Consider the following 20,460-nt stretch of genomic DNA (forward strand, 5'->3'; position numbering starts at 1 on the left):
CACACAACTTTCCAGGTTTCCGTGGTGCCTCCCTCGGGCATTGCTCAACTCCTATCACTAGACAACATCTACGATAACTCACAAGCTTCCCACAGGCCCCGCAGGGCACTGGTCCCAGCATGCTCCAAAAGCCTCCTGCTCTCGTTTAACCTGGCCAAGCGCGGCAAGCTGGGACCTGTACCCTTCACAAGGAATACTGCTTGGCTGACACAGAGCAGGACATCTCTGTGGACTGTTTCCCAATAAAAATAAAGAAGAAAAAAAAAGACAAACCAAGAGCAACTGTGATTTGCTCCATTTAATTTCAATTAACTGCAGCCCTTAGAGGCCAGGAGAGATGCCAATCTAGCAGTGTGTTGGCCATCCCCTCGGGGATGTCCCATTTCTCAAATGTCCCTTTCCCAACCAAGCCTCTACTCTTCTCAGCTTAAAGGAGTTTTAACAACTCATTAAATCCCACTGTGTTAAACTAATAAGACCTTTAGAACCTGCAGTTCCTTTTCCTCTGGAGGATGCGACTGAACAGTGGAAAGGACACACGGTCAGACAAGTTCCCTCTCTGCTACCTCTGGAAGCTCCTGACAGTGACCAGTCTTACTGGATCCTGTTAGAAAGACACGACGCAGTTAGGGCTGGGGAAGAGGAAAAGGAACAACTGTTGTCCTCGGTGTGCCAGAACTCCTCCCTCCCGAGGTGGGGAAACAGGCAGCTTATTTGCAAAAGGCAAGTGGTTTCCTAAAAAACTACTGAAAAAAACACGAAGGCTGCTCAGCCCCTTCTCCTAGAAAACTGTAAAAATGTTGGGACACAGTGTGGCAGCAGGGAGGCTGGGAAGGCAGCACGGGGACAGCTGCTGTCTCTGGACCATGCCACAGCCATGGCAGGGTCCAGAGAGGTTTGGCTGAGACTCGTAGACGCTCCCTGTAGAGGATTCAGGAGCTCAGGTCCTCTCTGCCCTGTCTGGGTGTGCAGTGGGCAGTAAGTGGCTGTGGCTGATCTCCACACTGTCCAAGCAGCTGCTGGTATGTTGGTGTATCGTGCCCAAACAGACCTGGAGGCTGTTCTGTGACCGTAACACTGCTGTCAGTGACCAGTCCCAGCTCGGGCACCCCTCCTCCGGAGGTGCCACCTTTGAGCGCGCTGCTGCTCAGTTGCTCTCTACCAGCTTGGCTAGTCCCTGACGGATCTCACTGAGCTCGAATATCTTCACATCCATTATCTCTGCCACCTTGGTGACCTCGTTCTGGATCTTCTCCCTCTCGGCCAGGGTATCCGCCAACGTCTGCTCAGCAAGGTGAAGGCGTCGCTCCAGTTCTGCATTACGTGCCTCCAGTTCCTGCCAAAGGACATGCGTGCAGTGAGGTGGCTGCCCCAGCACCGACACACGCTGCTCAGAGACCAGCACCCTTATCTCCACAAAACAGCCCTGCTGGCACCCCAGCGCCAGGCCACCCACACCCAGCCAGCCCGGTTTCCATCAGCTCTTTCATGGAGGGACCTCCCTATCTCGAGCCATGGCACCGCGGCACGCACGTGCCTGTGAGCACACGTTCCCAAACCCGGGCATCTGCCCACAGTTTGCCAAGGCGCTATAAACGCAGATCTCCTCACACGCCCATCATCTCCAGGCCTGACAGCGTTTGGAGATATTACTCTGCCATGAAAGTCAGTGCCTGTGTATGGGGGTGAGCCCCGCAGATGGCCTCGTTCAGCGGCTCGGAGGTCCACACAGGCAGGCAGTGCCCCCCGAGACTGCACAACAGATCGTGCTTCCATCTGTCCTTGCCCTGAGGGGCAGAGCAGCTTGCATCCCTCCTGCCAGCCAGACTGAGTCAGAGCTATGCTCCTCAGCCATCCCTGGCCATCCAGCAAGCGAAGCAGGACTTCTGAGAGATGGAGGCTCACAGGACATCGCGGCTCCTGCTCATGGTCCCATATCAGGGGCTGCTGCGAGCGCTAGAGGGGAGTACGTGAAGGCTGGGTTTGCTGTTGCCTACTGATTGTGCCTCATGTCACACCTCCGAGAGATACAGGGAGGGTGGAAGAAGGCAGAGACATAGGCAAGGACCTGTTCCCATCATCCAGAGGCAGACAGGCACGACAGCTCTGCGGCATTCACTCTTTAGCTCAAAGAAGAAACGGGGACGGATCTCTCTACTCCAAGTGCAGAGGTGTCCCAGATCTGCCATCCTTACCTGCAGCTTCTGCAGCGTCTCCTCACGCTCGCCCTCTGCTTCCCATCTGCTACACTTCTGGCTCTTCAGCATCTGAATCTCCTGAAAGACAAGGAGGGAGAGCGTCATGTCCGATCCACCCCTGTCTCAGCAGGGCCAGCTCCCACCACATACCCCAACCAAGGCCCCTTTCCTCACTCCAAGGATCACATAACCACACTCCGCTCCAAAGTTTAATACCTCCCTTTCTAACCTTCTACTTCTGCTGTACCTACTGCCTCCCTTAGAGCCCCTAGTCCTCAATCAAGATGACTGGCTGAGGGCCAGCAAGGCTCAGTGGTCTCTGCACCTGGCTGCATCCTTGCTTAAGATCTGATCCCAGGCTCTTGGGGCCAGGGTCCCTGCAGAGCTGTTGGGTGACCCCAGCCTCAGGCTTTGCTGTGCTTCGTGGGGTATTACCTCGTCTTTAGCCTTGATCAGTAGTTCCAGCTCCTCCAGGGTTTGGCTCAGCTCTTCCTTGTTGTTCTCACTGGAGGAATCGTGAGCCCCCTGTGACTCCAGTTCTGCCACCTACATGGAAGCGAGCACAGGGAGGCATGCTCAGAAACACAGGAGTGTCCTCACACCTTATCCCCCATGGTCATTCTCTGCCATGTTTTGGCTTCCTTGCAAATCCAACTGGGCTTACAACAGGATAGCAGCTCCCACCCTGGGGCTGTGAGGAAAAAACACTCTCTTTCTGCTCTGTTTAAATCACACACACAAACACACTGCGGTGAAACTCCTTCTAGAGACTGTCTCTGCTTTCTCCTGCACTTCCAGCAAAGCTCGACTGGCTGACGTCAGGCACACGTGCCTGCAACCCAAAGCAATGGCGAGATCCAGCTCCCTCAGCATCCCAGGGCAGATTGCCGAGGGCACGGGAGTTCCTGCAGCTCAGCCACAGCAGAGCTGGGAGGAAGGGCTTGCCCAAGCGTACTCCTCATCCCTGAAAAATTCAGCCCAGTGGCTTAGATTATTCATGAAAGTGATTCATTTTTCCAAAGTTCCTCAGAAGGTTGGCAGCAGCTGCTCCTGGGGCCCAAGCTCTCACAGGGCCTGCCCTGAGCTCTGCAAGTGCAGCTCCAGCGATGAGGACCCCCAGGCAGACAGGGCTCAGGCCCCGGTGTGGCACTTTCCCACGAGCAGGGGCAGCAGGGCAGCGTGCCAGGGTCCGTGGGAACAGAGGCTGTGAGCTGTCAGGCTCATGGGGTCATGGCCAGAATCCAACCAGCTCCGGTTTAGGGACATTAATTTAGACGTTTCACTAAGTGACAGTTTCTTCTGTGATTCTGCAAAGTCCCCTGTGGTTGCCCTTCACCCCGGGCTCACGAAATCGTCCCTCCTGGCTGTGAGAACAGCCACAAACCAGCTGAGTAGGCACAGAGCAGCCTAATGCAGCCAGCCCCAAAACCACACGTAGACGTATGCACAACGCAGATCTCTGCTACACCTGGGGCAGGCTCCTGCTGCAGAGGAGAAATTTTGTTCCATGCAGCTCTTTGACTGCCTGACTGCAGCCCAGAGAACGAGCAATGGGCACGGTGAATCCCGGGGGACGGCTGTTTGCTGCACAGACTGGCCACACAACAGCCATCGAGTGGCAACAGCTGTTCATTGCCAGAAATCCCTGCTGCCTTTTGAAGGAGCTATCTCAAAGTGAAATGGCTTTAAGCTGCCGTCTCCAGGGCTCCAGAATCCCTTCCCAGCCAAACCCCAACTGTCCTAAAAGCCTTTCCCAAGTACTCTGCAGTTCTTCCCTCCCAACAAACCCAGCCGTGTGACTGTCACTCCTCTGCCCAGATGCACACAGGCCTCCTCGGTTGATCTGTGACCTCCTGGACATGACGTAGGTCGAAAGATCCCATTATCCAAGCGAACAAGGGCTTGTTTGTACCGCGCCACCCGGGATTCATGATGCTGCAACTTGGATTCGAGCTAATTATAGCAGACAGAGCAATCTTCATCCTTCCTGTCAGCAGCCACAAGGCTGCCCTGATGCCCAGCTCAGGGGGAGCATGGACCTTCTCCGGTATTGCTGGCAGCTGGGATATACCCCCAGAAAACCTGCAGGGAAGCCGGTACTCTGACTTTGTGCTCTGGTTTCCTCCCTTTATCCACAGGGACTCAGCACACTCCCGACTTGCTCTGCAGAAAACAGAAGCTCTTACGAGAGCTCCCTAGTTACACGGCCTTATTCCTTGACATGTTTTCCCTGCCAGGCTCATGCAGCATCCTGGATTTCCATCCCATCTCCTGCTGACACCCACGGAAACTGATGGGAGAATGGGGTCAAGGGCACCATCTGGCTCTAGGATGGGGCTTCCTCTGACCCGCTCTGCAAGGGCCCTCCTGTGCTCACCCGCTGCCGCAGCGTTTCCGTCTCCTCCTGATAAGCAGCCAGCTGCTTCTTCCACTGGTCCACGTTGGCGTTGGCTTCATGGAGAGCAGCCACGAGCTTGTTGTTGTTGTCCTGGAGGCTGAAGAATTCAGCCTCCCACTGGACCTCGCTCACCGAACTGTGGGAGAGAACAGAGCAAGTGTGCAGGAGAGCGTAAGAGAGTCTCAGCGTGAAGGTTCCTTCCCCCAGTGCTGACATACACTGAAACCATGCTCTTGGAAGTGCTGGGCAGCTCCCTGCTTTTCCACAGTTTTCTATTTTGCTTTCATATCGCTTCCCAAATTTAAATGCTTCTTCCAGCCCTGAATCTGCATCTCCTTCCTTTATCCCTGGATAATATTAGACTTTGAGGCCACGTGTGCTTGCTTGACACTGCAGAAACCACGTTGTGAGACTAATGGGGTGGGGAAGATCCAGCTGCTATAACGGAGTTTTGCCATGTGGGACTGTGAATCCGTTTTTAAAATCCTTGTTAGATCCGAGTTTGCTCTGACTAAAGCCCTGCCACCCCAGACTCAGGAGAAGGTAGCAAGGGACTCTTGCTTTTGATTTAAAAAATATTCTAAGTGTTCAGCTGGGAGCTCAACAGGAGCCACAGGGCAGAATCCAGCCCAGAGTCTTTTGAACAGACAAAGACCGGAAGCAGCATGAACTTTGCTAGAATCATCAGGGAATTAACACAAATGCAGCCCTGGGCCAGCTGGAAAAGCGTGAACATCTTCTGGTATCACAAACTACTGATCTGTAGATAACTGGCATCAACTCATCCTCGCTGTGGGCACACAGCATTCTCCTTCCCACATGACCTGAAGGGCAGATTGCACCTCCAACCTGGAATAACCTTCTACTGGGAAGAGGGGAAATTGGTACAGTGGAGGGTTTGAGCAGCAGCAGACGTGGGGCATCACTCAGCTAAAGAAGGAGCATTGGATCAAAAGCATTTGGAATGAGGCCACTCAATCATTCAAGGTCCCTGTGAGCACTGGGATGACAGGGACATGCACCAAATCCTGCCAGAATACACAGTTTAGGGGTCAGAAGCAGAAAGCACTTGTGGCAGCCTCACCCTTCTGAAAGCATCTTCTTCAGCCGCTCCTTCTCTGTTGTTATCTCGACATCTGCACTTTGGCTCCTGAACAGCTTATCTTCTCCCGGCCCGTTGGAGCTGATGATGGGGCTGGGAAGTACCTGGGGGATGAGGAAGAGGTGGGTATCAAGACAGGCCATGGGGCCACAAGGTCTCTGCAAACTCGTTCACAGGGCTGGTTCTCAGTCCCTGCAGCCTCGTGACTGGCGTTCAGTCCTACCTCTCAGGTACTGCTGTGCTTGTCTATGGCATGAGGTCCTCACGTACGGCTCAGCAGCACCAGCCATGGCATAGCAATGACTTTGGAAGCTGTGTGGACATGGGGCTTTCTCTTGGATAGGTAGGTTCGAGCTTAGCGCTTCCAGCAGCTGCCCTGCTGCCACATTCTCCCTCTCCCTGTCTCCACGCCATGCTGGGGCAGCCATCCCAGTGCACAGACACTCCGAGCAGGTGGGCTCACAGCTTGCATGCACCAGCTAGTCCTCCCTCCCGACTTGAGGTAGTGGATTCTCCGTCCCTCAACTTGGCCTTGACAAATGCCAGCGATGTTACGGCCCGTAACCCGAGTCCCGCAGCTGTGCACAACACTCCGAGCTGCTCAAGCTGCCCGTTTCAGGGTTTTGCTAAATTCTTAATAGGATTTTCTTGCTGGTTCTCAGAGCAGCGGAAAGACTTAATAAACTCGAAACACAGACCTGCCAGGCCACCTGGGTTCAGTCACAAGTCCAGCTTCTGTACCTTGAATTAAGACACCAGGTGCCATTGGGAGAGTGTTTTTCAGGCTCATGGGAGGGAAACTCTGCTGTTGCTCAGATGACTGCGGCACCCACTTGCCAAAGATGTGGGAGAAGAAACTCACAGCCCTTGCACCAAAGTATACCCTTCTCTATGGCTCCGTATTCCTCTGTACATCAGAGCTGGCAGAGACAAACAATGCATCTCTCAGGCTGGAGGGAACCTGCAGAGGTGAACATGCAGAAGCTGAAGCAGACTTTACATCCTCCAGCCCCTCCAGAAGACCCCTGGCTGCACAGTCTCCTCTCACAGCAGGGCAGAAGCTTGGCACTGACAGGGCAAACTGGTCTATAAAAAGACTCTCTGAGCAACGAGTCTCTGGGATCCTAAGTTGGAGGCTGTGAGACCAGGTGGCTGGTGAGCCTGCTGGAGTTGATAGGTAGCCCTCAAATGCCCGCCGTAAGGACAGCCATCTGCCTTCGGAGTCGGCTGACACCTATAAATAGAGCCAGGCAGGGCCATGAGATGTATTGAACACCAGCTTCATGAAGCCTTCCAGAGAGGGAGTGAGAAGTGAGACCTGCAGAACACAACCCTGCCTCACCTTTACCAAAAGGTGGGGAAACTGAGGCAGGGAAAGGGCAGAAGTTTCCTGTTGTGGTGTGTTGAGCCCCTGTGAGTCCAACTGAAACTAATGAGAGCTGAAAATGCTCCACACAGTCTTGTTGCTTACATTATACTCGGTGATGGGGATGCTAAATGGGATGGGGTTTGGCTTAAAAGATACTATAGGACAGAAGAGAGCTGCTATCCTGGGATTTCCCCAGCTCTGAAAATGTGAAGCGTAAGTAAACTAGTGCAGATGCAGAAAATGAGGGAGCCTTGATTTAATTTCAGGAGACAGATCTGCTCTCTGCTCACTTGCAAACAGAAACACAATCAATTATTCAAGGATGAAGCTCATGTTTGAAGCTCTACTAATGTAGAGACTGCGACTCAGCAGTGGGATGGTGGGAGAAGGGATGATGGGCTGATGTATGTACAGGCTGGGGAAGGCAGGACGAGATCTGCACGCCCCCATGGCAGGGGACACTGCATACAGAGAGGGTGCCAGGGAGGGTGCCCAGGACCCCCAGCAACAGGAGCTGTTCATGTCATGTCCGAGCTCTCCCACCGAGAGGCGAGCCAGGTGGGATGGGAAGAGTGAGCGTGGGTTCCATTGTGGCAGTTTTAGCACTGCTGAGTCAGGTAAGAAGAACGAGCAGAGCCTTAGATCACTTCCCTGATCTGTGCTTAACCTTCACCTTCTGACCTCCTCACCCCTTCTGCTGCAAGTTGCCGTCGCAGCACAGGGGAGATGAACATGTCCTGTTGTGGCACCTGGTGAGTTCTGCCTGGTGCAACAGGATAAGAGGGACTATCTCTACTCCCAGCCTCCATCTCCTGGCCAGGGGAGCTAGGAGATGGAGGCTGCAGCTGGCCATGAATCTCAGTCTTAGGCAATTATTATTGACCAGAGTCTTGCCTTTTACCTAAAACTTTGGTTGTGCTATGGATGCTCTACTCTACTCTCTTCTTCATTTGCCACCCATTAGGACTTGGCTTAGAGTTGGCAGGAGCCAAAAGCTAGGCAGATTTTCCCTGTTTTTGCACCCCACATGACGTTTCCAGTCTCTGCCACCCCCTCTTTTCCCTGCAGGCCAAGGTACTGTTCAGGTTCCCTCCTCCTCCTCTGCTGCCATTCCATCTGCACTCGACCCGGAGAACGCAGTGTCCTCCATCCTACAGCTCTGCTCCTACTGCCAGGAGCTCTAGGAAATGCAGAATCACCTCTGGAGTGAGCTATTTGGGAGGGCAACCTCCCCATCAGCACTGAACTGCTTCACCACGGGGAAAAAGCAGGGTAGAGTTCTCCACATCTTATCCTCTCTCCTCCATCCCACTGCTGCTGGAGCTGCTTTAGCTGTACAGGGAGAAAGGTAACAATTGCAAGAGCAACACGCGTGAGAATGATCTGGGATGGGCTTAAGCTTTCTAGCTTGGTCTCCTGGGGGAAAGAAAATTGAATGACTGGCTGTCGTGCGTGCAGTTCCACCTTAGTGGAGAGTTCCCAAGGGGAAGAGCGATTTCTACTCTCATAACACAGCTGCTCTTCTACAGTGGAAATACGACAGAAACAGAAGTCTGGCCACGACTCCTCAGTCACCAGCTCTAAGAAATCAGTTTGTCTTTCCACAGTCCCCCATCACCTATCAGAGATACTTGGAGAAGAACCCCCTGCAGCCCCAGAAGAGGAAGAAAAATGGTTGGAAATGCCACATGTCTTCCTTCCTATGGTCTTCAACCAGCCAACATACACTGCATGCTGCTTGCCTGTTATTGTCACACTGAGCCCAACCACCACAACAAAAAAAAACCCTCCTCCAGCATGGCTTTATAAGACAGACATCAAATGGTTTTGATAGTTTAACTCGCAAAGAGGGAGGAGTGTGAACCTTCCCAGGAGCTCCACTTAAATGCTAATTAGTTAATCTACTTCATGTGTTTCAGTAGAGTGACCTCAGGGCCACAGGTGTCATCAAAACGTGAAGCTCCAACCTCAGCATCCGGCAAGGAAGGTCTCAGAGAGAAAGGGAAGAAAGCAAGAAGGTCCCAGAGCTCAGCACGGTGGCTGTTTTCCCCAGCCATGGTCACTCTGCAGGGAGCTTCACCACATCCCTTTCCAAGCGTTACCTGGTGAGATGTGATGTTCAGGGCAGGGTTGGTCAGCTCTGTTTTATCCTGGGACTTCTCCCTCGCCAAACGGGCTGCTTCTTTCACTTCCTGAAACTTCTCTGCGAACTAGAGGGGAGCAGAAAAGTCACTCTGGTGCTACGCTGAAATGCAGAACAAACTTGAACTGATGTCTGGGTTACTCCTCCTCCCTTTGCTGCTTCATTCAACATGCTTTTTAATTTCTCTTCAACTAATAAAATTCAAGGAATACTCCCTTGCCCATGATTCTGACACTCAAGGCTGTGGGATCAGCTAAGCAGCAATGATGGGAATTGAGCCCAAAGAAGTCCTAATTAAATTTGTGATGCTCAAAACACTCTGCACATATTACCTTAAAGCTCTTCCTAGCATCTTCACATCTTGCATTAGACTTTAGCACAGTGAGAACAGCATTACATCAGGTTCCCAAAGTCTGTTCTCCAGGGACTGACCTCCCCTTCAGGGTTTCAGGGACATTCTCCCTCCTAGGATCAGATTTCTGCCAGCACCTGCCGTGTTACCTGGGATAGATGTTGCTCCGAAGCAAAGCCCAGCCCATAGACTGTGTTGGCTCGGCTGTCTGCCCATTGTCCGAACTTCTGGGACGTCTTTGTGAAGGTCATGTTGGGGGTAATGGTGCTGTTGATGATTGCCTGCAGAGAGGGGCGACAAGGAGTCAGAGAAAACTCCGTCCTGCTGCCCCGGGGTGACAGTGTGGGATCGACCACTATAATCCCTGCACACTCTAGGAACTAGGGGTAGAAACTCTGCCTTTTAATCTATAAGATAACAGTGCTGGCTTCTTGTGACCAAAAGTCTTTCTCGTCTGGCTACAGGACACGAACAAACCTCAATCACCCTGTCTACTGAAAAAAAAACCAAAAAAAAAGCCCCAGAATCATCAGTTTCATTGGGCTTCCATTACTGGAAAAAAAAGATAAGAGACAATGTGTCTCTGGGGACTGAATAACTTTCTGATGTTCTCCATTTTCATGGCAAGTAAGAAAAAGAGGAAAAAAGAAAAGCTTAAATAGCAGTCAGGACTAGCTATTACGAAACACTCTCTGCTGGTTAGGGCAGCAACAAAACGAACTGCCTGGGAAGACTGCCGAATGTCTGCCATCGGAGGTCTTCAAGAATAAGTCAGGAAAATGCCTATCAAGAACAGTTTAGGGAGAGTTAATTGCATTTTGTGGAAGGAACTGGACAGACTACCCCTCCGAGACTCCCCCAACCTCTGCCTGTCATTTCACTGTATCTACAGGGCTTGTTCCAGCACAGGATAAAGGCTCTCAGAAAAAGCTTGTGTTCTGCATTCTTGCAGGGGACAGGAAGCGAGAAGAGAGTGGGGCAGGGTTGGACAACATCAGACCCGAGGGTACATTTTTCATCATCACGGATTCTACTGTCTAACACTAAATACACTCGAGCGTGGAGGCAATGTTTTACCTGTGGTGAAGATGGTGGAGTGCCCATGCTGAGAACTGAGCAACCTGACACCAAAAACCATCCACCCCAGAACCACAACCTGCTGTCAACCTGTGCGATGCCGTCAGCAAACACCCCCTACCTTGGTGCCCCCCACGCTGATGATCCGGTACACATTGCGCGTGGCATCGTAGAAATAGGAGACAGTCAAAGCGTGCTTGCTGGCCGGGATCCAGTTCCGTTTGGTGGCAGGGTCAATCTGGAAGACATGGGCCCTGGTGCTGAAGATTGGCTGCTCCCTGCAAGAGAAGCGAACAGGGCTGTCAGGGCAGAGGGGCAGCCGAGCAGCGGGGGAAGCGCATCGGCTTCCTGGCACTCGTGTTGCATTGTGCAGCGCCAGCAGCACTTCTGCTGCTCGCCCTGTCTCTGGGGATCCGAGGCACGAGGTGCTGAGCAGTGCAGCCCCCGAGGACGCAGCATCTCTCCGCCAGCAGCCCTTTGCTGAGCCTCTCTGCAGGGAGTAGCAGCTCCCCACTGTCTGGGCTGGTATCATCTACTGTCCCTTCTTATCAGTGGAGTCACGACCCAAGCTCTCTGTCATTCTGTGAGTTGATTTCCCAAGACCTCTGGGCTTCTCCGTGCTCTCCGCAGGAGCCCTCCACACCCTTGGCACTCTTCTGAAGCATTTTAGAAGCCAGGGGACCACCAGCTGATGACCCAGCAACGTAAAAGCCTATGGCTGTTTATGCTTCCTATTTGCACATCGTCCGTGCAGCATGACGCCAGCAGCACTGCACACTAGTGACCTTGGTCTATGAAAATACCCTTGGCACAATAACAAAGCTACCAAGGGTGTTTAACTACAGGTAGAGGTTTTTACCTTCCTCTAGAGCTTCTCTGCTCTCCTCTGCAGCCTTCAGACATTTCCAAGTGTCACAGCCTGGTCATTCCAGCAATAACAGACTATGCCCTCAGGTGAGTAGGTCTTACATGCACATTCACCCAAGGATGGGCATGCAACTTGCAAGCAGAAGCACAAATAGGACATCACAGTTTCATGTTTGGGCACACCTGATGGTCCTTCACACTGGTGTGGCAGAGTTATGCTAATGACTAGGGGTTATATTATTTTTAGCCTGACTTGAAGCTTTCTTTCACCATCCCTTGGCACCTTAGTGGTCAGTTCATGGCAACTTCACCAAGTATATGATTTCTCTGGCTGCTGCGTTATTTGTACTTCTCAGGGTATCTCCAAGCTGAAGCTCTAGGGAAACGGAGGGATGGAGGATGTGTCTGGGATGTGAGCACAAAAAGCGCCTTCCCCTCGGCACAGCTCTTCCTCCCTTGACTAATGCCTGGGAAGCGCATCCTGCAGTGAGAGGTCACACGGCAGGATTCAAAGCAAGTCTCTTAACAATGAATCAAAGGAAACACTTCGCCACGCAACGTGCAGCTGCTGCAAGAAAGCACTGAACCAAGCACTGCCCGGATTTTGGAATCAGTAATATCTGAGCTGCAATAAGGAGCTGAATCTCAGGCATCGGGATGTAACTTGAGTGTTTCAGGAGGCAGGAAGGAATGTTTCCGTGACACAACAGTCCAGGTGCATCAGGGCTTGGGGTCTGCATTTGACTTGGGTTAAAACCCAAGGCACTGGCTATTGCCACACTCCTTACCCAAACATAGTGAAGACCGATGTGGCTGGAAACATCCCACACGACAGCTGCAAACACGGCATAGTCACAGTCCTGCCACCTGCGAGCTCAAAAATCCAGACATTTGTATTTCCTCCCCATTCCCAGTCCTCACAGCTGCAGTGAGCAGGCCTTCCCATCAATCCCAAGACAACCGTACCTGGTGCTTTCTAAATCCATTACCAAAACTTAGGAAGGAAATAAAATGCTCCCTGCTACCTCCCAGTTTCAAGCCATGTTCCCAGGTTACAGCCCTGACTCAAATCCCTTGTTCAGATGCAGACTGCATGAAGGTCTAAACCAGCCCCTTCTCAGCATCCTCTCTGCTTGGTTTCATTCAGCCACAGTCTGGTTTTGGAATGATTTCATTTCATAGATTTGAAAAAGACCTTAGAGATCATCCAGTCCAACCATCCCTAATCTCCCATTAAACCATATCCCTATCCAAATAGATAGATTCAAATTTTCCAGGCTCCACTAACAGATACTAAAAGGATAAGTTGTGATCCATTGAAATTGAGATGCAGTAGCTACAGAGTAGGGGAAAACTAATGTTTCAGCAGCTCAACCCCCATGTCCTGAGCTGGTGTCAGAAAGAACAGAGGAAGGACGTTACCTAGTCGTTGACATTTGTTAGTAAGAAGGGTAAGACAGACTACAGCCCGTGGAGTTAGTACGTGTCTCCTCCAACAGCTTCCTTCTCAGGTCTCCTAGCTGGACTGAGGCTCCTTTCTGGTTTTGCCTCCACAGTGATTCATTTCCTAGCGATGGAAAAGTCAGCTGTTATTTATCACACAGAGCACAGCCGAGCGTTCAACCAGGCAGCGTTCAGGGGCTTCGTTTGTCCCAAACTCACGAAGCTTGTAATTTGTAATGATTTCTCATCACCGAACAAGTTTTCTTCCCTGTCATGGGAGATAACTGGGTGAGCCGTGTAACTGGAGTAAATCCCTTCGGCAGCAGGCGCCGGCTGTTGGGACAGGGCCATGGAGAAGCCTGGAAGGCTCTAGTGTTTCCAGCCACGCACACGTGATGCCGGCTGCATGACGGAGAACCCTCCCTGGAGATCACCTCTCACACTCAAGGCAGCTATTCCTGTGCCCACTGTTCATCAGTGAGGTCTGCACCCAGAGTCGATGGACACCATCCCGCTGACTGCAGCAGGATTCGGACCAGGTGATGGTCGAACAGCCCCCTGCCATGCACCCTGACGCTGCTCTCTGCCATTCCAGGAGATAACCCTTCTCTGCCCGCAGGGACGGGTTGCAGCACGTGGGTACGCACCCACCATGTGCGCTCCCTGCCCTGAGCTCCACGGAGCCAGGCATGGTCCCAGACCCCAGCAGTGAGGAACCCCTGCCGCTGCCCTGTGCTGTCTCCCCACGACGTTTGAGGCAGCTGTGCTATTCATTTGCTTTGTAAATTAGTCTCTCCAGCAAACGGTCCCCACCCTGCTCTTCCCCATATCAACTGAGACTGCACATCTCAAAAAGGGAGCAAAAGGGTGGAAAGTGAGTTTGCATGACCAAGGATGCCTGTTGAAGAGGTAGAGAGCCCAAATCTCTCAAGCTCTGCTAAATCTACCTTCCAGCAGGTCAATTTAGAGTGTTTTAATACTTGGAAAACCCCACTGCCTTCCTACTGATCACTCCCGGACAGGAGAGGTTCAGGAGGCCGTTCAGACGTCAACTGTCCTGTAATTACAGTGTCACTAACCTGAAAGCCAGCAAGATTTTCCTTATGAGCACTGGGAATGGAAAATAAAATGCCCCTGGAAGGCTTGTCAGATGGGAGAAAAGCCCATCTTCACAGGAGTTAGCTTATGACTTCTCTACTTACGAGGCTGACTTGGCTGCTCCCTCCCTCAACACACCGCCCCTGGGCACACGTGCTCTGTTCCCAGTCTCAGGCACACTGAAATATCACCACGGATGGTGTTGATGGGGAAGAGAGCCCTATTTTTTTGTGCCTTCACGTAATGACTGCTGGCTCGACACTCCTTGTACGCTTGTTCTTGCCTTATGTTTTTCCCTGGAGCAACAAAAGCTCGTGCTGTCTGCGAGAGGTCTATCCCTTCCAGTTACAAATGTGAAAGTCTCGCAGACTCTCCGCACAGGCCCGCTGCCAGTTCCACCAGATGTGCTTTGCTTCCAACAGATAGCAAACTGGCACCAACAGTGGTGCCAGTCAGCAACTTCACCTGCCTGCCAGGTGCCAAAGAGGGAAACTCCTGCACCCACCTCCCTCCAAGGGAAGCAAACTATGCAGAATCTCCTGAAATTCTCTTTCCTGTCTCCCCTTTCCTTACTCCATCCCTAATAACAGCGACTGGAGATCGCTTTATGAAGCCAGAACGTTATTGCCTTCTCACAACTACCTGAGTATAATGCCAGCCTGGCATGGGGACAGTGCTTTCTAGGAAGCAGTTGCTTAAGCTCTGTAGGTAATGCTCAAGAAGAGCTTTATGCTCTGCTTGGGAACAGCGCAGAGACGTTCATGCTCCTTTTGCAGCGCTTGTGCAGGGGAAAAATAAAGTCTGTTTGTTTGTTTTAAATCCATCAAATGATACAAATCGTACCCAGCTAGTACAAGAATTTCATTGTCAAGAGTGCTGGCTAGGCTGGAAACCTGCCTTTCAGTACTCACTTGTCTGACAAGGTTAAAGCAAATGCTACAGAACAAAAGCTCTCCTAGAGTCTAAAGTGGTGGAGCACAACAAAAAAAAAAAATCAGAGAGAATAGGCAGCAACGCAAACCGAGAGAGAAGAAAAGCAAGAAAGTCTGCAGATCTCGGGGCACATCTCTAAGAAGTCACGAATGGCTTATTGAATGGCAAATGGCTCTACCTCAGCCCTTCTGCGATTCCTTTAGCAGCAAAGAACCACGGCGGGGTTCGACGCAGCTCCGCACGGCTGAGTGGATTAGCAAGGTGGGCACCCAGGCAGGAGCGCGGGGCACCGGCGTACGTGCCGAGGGAAGTTCAGAGCAGGAAAAGCAGAGAGGGGCTGAAAGCCAGATCCGAGATGCACAAGTGGAGTAACGTCTGAGGAGCACCCGTCTGCATTCAGCTTGCTTCTGGCCAAGCTGCTGACCTCTTGTTTCCAAAAACACTACAAAGCATTTAAAAATAGTCCTGAAAGTGCCTGGGATTTAAACTGTCAAGTTCCCTCTCCCGCTACAGCCCTCTCTTCCCCTGTGTTTTAAGTGCATATGCTGGATACACCACACATCCCTAAATGCTGACACTTCTTTTCCTGCTCCCAGCTGGGAGTCCCCATAACAATACAGACATAGCAGTGAAAAGGCCATGTGTAAATAAAACCACTTACATCTCCCCAGGGCTGTCCTTCGCAGATAATTAAGAAAAACCAAAGCAAATGACTGAAAGGACAAAGATCTGGCTGAGACACAAACACGATCAGCAAGTGCCTGACGGCAACTGGAAAGGATCCAGGTCTCATCGAGGCCACCATTTGTTCCCAGCCCAGGAGGGAAGGGCAAAATTCAATATCCCACATCCCGCTGAGAGCTTAAAAATGACCTGTCCCCCCTGAATGTTCCCTAACGCTCCAGCAGCAGGCTGCCAGCTACCAGGCAAAACCAAGCAGCTCAAATGGAAAAGAAGAGATGGTCTAACTAATCCGGCCATCCTATTGTGTTCTTCACATCAGCAAAGCACCTGGCTCCAGGATGCTGCCTGAGTAAAGCCTCCTCTTGTGACTTCTCCTTAAAAAGAAGCTGGAAGAAGGTCACTTGGTATTTGGGGAGGACACGTAAATATAGGGTATGGATCAATCGCTTCCGATTTGCTCACTGAATGGAGTCTCTGACTCAGCAGCTATTAAGGCAACATGTAAAACTGCATACTGGTCTCATTTCCACCTTGGTCTTATATTATTCCCCTCTCTACAGCACCCAAATTGATTTCTTAATGAATAGCTGCTCATTTCACCATTGCCAGAAGAGCAAATCATTATTTGTCCTTTTAATTTATGGTCTCAGCAAACCAGCAATGGACTGAGCAGGCCACAGGGACCGAGTTCGCTAAGGCTGGACGAGCGACCACGTCAGGTTAGGACACACCAACACACTGCCAAGACCCTGGAGGAGACGCATGCCCTGCGAGCATTGCCCTGTGCCAAGGATGTACAGATGGCATCGATTCAGTCCCTTGCACCAGTGCCACATTTTACCTAGCAGGGGCACAGCGGGCACAAAAGGTGCCAAAGTCTAGGGAAGAATAAAACACAGAGCAGAGGGGGCAGCGCTGGTAATCTGAACACATATGTCACTGGATGCATGGACTGTCCTTGAGTGCCCTGCCTGGATGTGGGCTCTGCCCTGCTCTTTACAGGCACACGGGCCTCTTCCTAAGTGGGATCTTCTAAAATAATCTAGTGCTGCTACAGAGAGAACACAACAGAAAGGGAGATGTGCCACCTCCCAGAGAGGTCTCTCCAAAGAGGGACCGCAGCATCTCCTGTTTAGGAGACAGCACCGGGGACTGGTGCCAGCATCACCCCGTGGGTGCACCTGCATTGCGTGGGATCGTACAGAGCAGTACACACACAGGGCCACCGCGCCGCGGTGGAACAATGTCCAAGCTGATGCGGAGCTGCTGACACCCACCCTGCCTCAGAGCCCATCATGCACAGAGGGTTCCATGCACACATCTGCTCACACTTTGATATGTCTTCGATAGGAAGGTTTCACAGAGTCCTCTCTCTAGTCCTCACTAGAAAAACACTCTCAAGCCTGCAGACGAGTCTAATAGCAGAACAGGAGTAAAAGAGTGAAAAGACTTTTGGTTTGAGCTGCAGGAGTCTCCTGCATGTTCCCCACCACATCCTCCAGCCACCAGCTAACAGCACGTACAGAAACACCTTCCATCTCAAGGAACAGCCCAGGTCAGAGGAAGGGACCGGGAGCCTTCGACAGAGCTGTTCAGCAAAACATTTATGTCTGAATTTCCACAGCACCGTGGCAGCGGCGGTGTGTTCACCGCATGTTCCCTCCCTTCTCTTTGCCCCACACCCCAGTTTCAGCTGCCTATTGGGGTCTTTACACCTCAGAGAAACCACGTCTTATTGCTTTTACTTTCTCGAGATATTCCCATGCAAACAGCACCTCTTTGGGAAAACCCTGTTGGACAGTTACAGGCTCACTCTCTTTTCCACAGGTTCCCAACCCTAAGGGCAAGTGCTAAAACACAGCCCTCCTGCCAGAGCTCCAGGAAAGGGAGAGGAAAAGGGTTTATTGTTTGCTTCAGGTCTTTTATTGCTCCCAGCCACGTCTTTGCTCAATCACTGGGTGTGGGGAGGGGTCTCCTGCCTGCACAGCTGCATTTGACTTATGCTTTGTCCTTGTTCTTCCTCAATTTTCTGTGCAATCTGGAAGATTCTTCCTACTGAGATTCTCTTTTTTTTTTTTTGTTCTCAGTAATTGTCACCTCACAACGCTGTCTGCCTGCCTGTGACATGCCCATTTAGTTAAACTGGCGAGCACACCAGTTAAGTTAACTGAATTACTTATCACATTCTGCTCACCTGCCCCCACCCTTTGCTGCATGACCAGAGAAGAAACCTTCTGTTTGCTATGGAGAGGAAAGCTTTTAGAGTCACCGTTCCCCAAATTTATATGAATCTTTCTGTCCTGTTTTCAGTCCCAAAGAGAGGTGTGCCACAAAAGAGCAGGATTCAAACCTGGACACAAGCATAGAGTTTTAAAGGCGAGATTTGGTGGATGAGTCTGAGTTCAAAGCACTCGAGGGACACAAATCACCAGTGAATAGGTCTGAGGTTTAGAATAAAGTCTTTTAGCCACTTAAGGCAGCAGCTGGAATGTGCTGGGGAAGCTGAGCTCAGTCCTCATTAACTGTATTTGCCTTGGTGCTCCTGGATGGGGTTCAGTCAAGGGCATCTCTAGGAAGTCCAAGTGCTGTTCCCCAGCCTGCACCTCCTCTCGCTCACTGCAGCTTCTCTTTGCAGGGATATTCATTTACTTGTCAGAGAAAGGAGCATCTCTGCACTTGGACGCAGAGAAGATAATCACTTTAAAGACCTTGCTCTGCATCTAGGCAGTCTGTGGTCTCCCTTCATCTAAAAATCAAACCAAAAAAAAAATGCTTTGCAAGAAATTGCAAAGTGCCAGATCAGGAGAATCGTTGGTTTCCGTGGACAGCACAACACTACTCAGCAACAAGGGCAGGGAAGGGCTTTGGGGGTGCGACGTTCCTGCTGACAGCAGCAGGATACCTTCGGAATGCAGAGACCTAGGGATGTGTTTTTGCACTGTGGCTGGGCTCAATGTGCAGCCACGACCAGCAAGCTCCCCCAAAAAAAGAGGTCATCTTCTGAGAAAAGGCCCATTGCCAGCCACAGCAAGAGCTCAGGATTTCCCAGTTCTCACTGCAATCTTCCCAAAAGTCCTTTCTCTCTGCAAGGTCTGGTTTCTTGGGTGGGTGTTGAGCAGGAAGGGGTACGTGAGAGCACGCGAGCGCGACGGAGACGTGGCTCAGCTCTGGCGCTCAGCCCACCGCCATGCTGAGTCAGCGGGGAGGCCGTGCCGGCTGCGTCGGGCCGGGGCTCTCCCTGCTGTCGGATCACCAGCCAGAGCACTCGGCTGTGAGAAATCCCACAAACAGAGTCCGGGAAAATTTGAGGCAGGGGGTTAGCCAGGGCAGAGCAGGGGGAAATGCATTTCAGACAGTCAGCCCAGTACTTCCAAAGGCAGAACTGGAGCACAGAGAGGGCATGAGAACCATCTCCTCCTCCACTGCTGTCGTTGTTTCCTTTTATCTTCCCTCAAACAGCTGCTGACGGTACGTCCGTGCTGTTTGGGGAAGAAGTGTGGGTTAACGAGAGTCAAACCTCATCTCATTCCCTTTGCATTTGTCCCCAAAGCCCAACCCTTCCTGTGAGCCAAGGACTGGGTGTAACTCCCTCCAGAGCCTACGGAGCTCTCTGTAAACGGGTGCAGAGAGCCTTGGAGGTTGCCTGCCCAGGATCTGGGCACGAGCCCCCGGGACACGCACTGCAAGATGCTGAACTGCTTTGGGAACAAAGTTTGGGAGGAAGGATTCGCAGCCCTTTGTTCTAGCCACCAGGCAGGTTTTCAAGCCCTCTTAGCTGCAGCTTTGCTTTCATTCCGTGCTGCATAACGTCACCTTGGGGAAAACACATGGATGCTGCAAGTGTCCAGATGGGACCGAAGGAGGCCAGACTTCTACCCCAAAGGGGAGGTGGAGTGGTGCAGCTCCAGCAGCCAGAGCTGGCTAGGGGCTCTTTCCCTTCTGCCTCCCCCAGCTCCCAAGGGATTACCCAGCAGGGCTTAGCACAGGAATGAAAAGCAGCTGCCTCACAGCCTGTCTGCAGATAAAGGGCAGCAAAGGAATCCTGGCTGAACATGCTCCCGTTGGATCAGCGCGGGGGAACAGCGACAAGCATGCAAGGTCAGGCGCAGAGACAGGGGATCAAGGGCATTTAAAGACAAAACACAGCTGAGAGATATTTTTTTTTCCTTTTGGAAACCAGTCTTCATCTACAGAGCATCTTGGCTGCTGAGCACTGTGCTACTGGGTGTCTACAACACAACCTGTGCACTCACCTTCCTGGGACAACTTACTTCTGCTACTAAGCTTCAGCAGCTCGCTCTTTCGAGACACGCAGGCTGTTGCTGGAAGTCTGAACAGCAATTAAAGTTAAAAAACCCAGCAGAGCCAGACTGCAGCTAAGTAATTCCTTATACATTCCAGAAAATATGTCCAGTAATAATTAGAACCAGAGAAGTGGAGATACATGCATATTTCAAAGTGCTTCATGCCTCCAAAACATTCTGCCTCTGCATCTTCCTGATAAGACACAGGACCCGTAGTACTGCCAGGCGCGGATGCGTGCTCAGCTTCACTAGAATGAGTCCCTAAGATCTGCTGCTATTTTCGACCTGCCCTTGCCAGAGCTTCAAAAAGCACAACCAGCAGCCTCTTTGACAGGGCCAGTTCCAATTGCTTGTTTAGCAGAGGTCAGTGGGATGACAGCCTGGATAAGAGCGGGTGAATTCATTTGCTTGATATAGGTGACAAGCCAGTGAACTCTACACCACTCAAACAAGAAGCTGTTAAGTTGCATCTACCTGTACTCACATTTGACA

At 51.6% G+C, this 20,460-nt stretch overlaps 1 protein-coding gene across 2 annotated transcripts; it reads right to left on the reverse strand.

The window, feature by feature from the left end:
- Positions 1–280: 280 nt before the first annotated feature.
- Positions 281–20,110, reverse strand: HOMER3 (homer scaffold protein 3). 2 transcript variants are annotated; one of them, XM_086627571.1, is made up of 10 exons: positions 19,918–20,110; positions 12,929–13,073; positions 10,761–10,917; positions 9,712–9,843; positions 9,170–9,277; positions 5,681–5,802; positions 4,576–4,732; positions 2,634–2,744; positions 2,196–2,276; positions 281–1,336 (listed from the first exon to the last, which is right to left on the reverse strand). In XM_086627571.1, exons 2-10 carry the CDS (start codon positions 12,940–12,942, stop codon positions 1,148–1,150), a joined length of 1,071 nt encoding a protein of 356 aa, XP_086483697.1. In that variant the 5' UTR covers positions 12,943–13,073; positions 19,918–20,110; the 3' UTR covers positions 281–1,147. The 2 variants fall into 2 exon arrangements, with proteins under 2 accessions (XP_086483697.1, XP_086483696.1); XM_086627570.1 differs by lacking the exon at positions 19,918–20,110 and adding an exon at positions 12,295–12,373 and having other exon boundaries at positions 12,929–12,943.
- Positions 20,111–20,460: the final 350 nt, after the last annotated feature.

This window comes from Tauraco erythrolophus, chromosome 28, assembly GCF_009769465.1.
Source record: "Tauraco erythrolophus isolate bTauEry1 chromosome 28, bTauEry1.pri, whole genome shotgun sequence".
NCBI lineage: Eukaryota > Metazoa > Chordata > Aves > Musophagiformes > Musophagidae > Tauraco > Tauraco erythrolophus.

Excerpts from the sequence above, each read along its gene's own strand:
- HOMER3 (XM_086627570.1), bottom strand. The coding sequence starts at position 12,356 with ATGCCGTGTTTGCAGCTGTCGTGTGGGATGTTTCCAGCCACATCGGTC. Across the intron at positions 4,733-5,680 it reads AAGAAGATGCTTTCAGAAGG|TTCGGTGAGCGAGGTCCAGT; the intron begins GTGAGGCTGCCA and ends TCTCTCCCACAG. Across the intron at positions 2,277-2,633 it reads TGATCAAGGCTAAAGACGAG|GAGATTCAGATGCTGAAGAG; the intron begins GTAATACCCCAC and ends CTTGTCTTTCAG.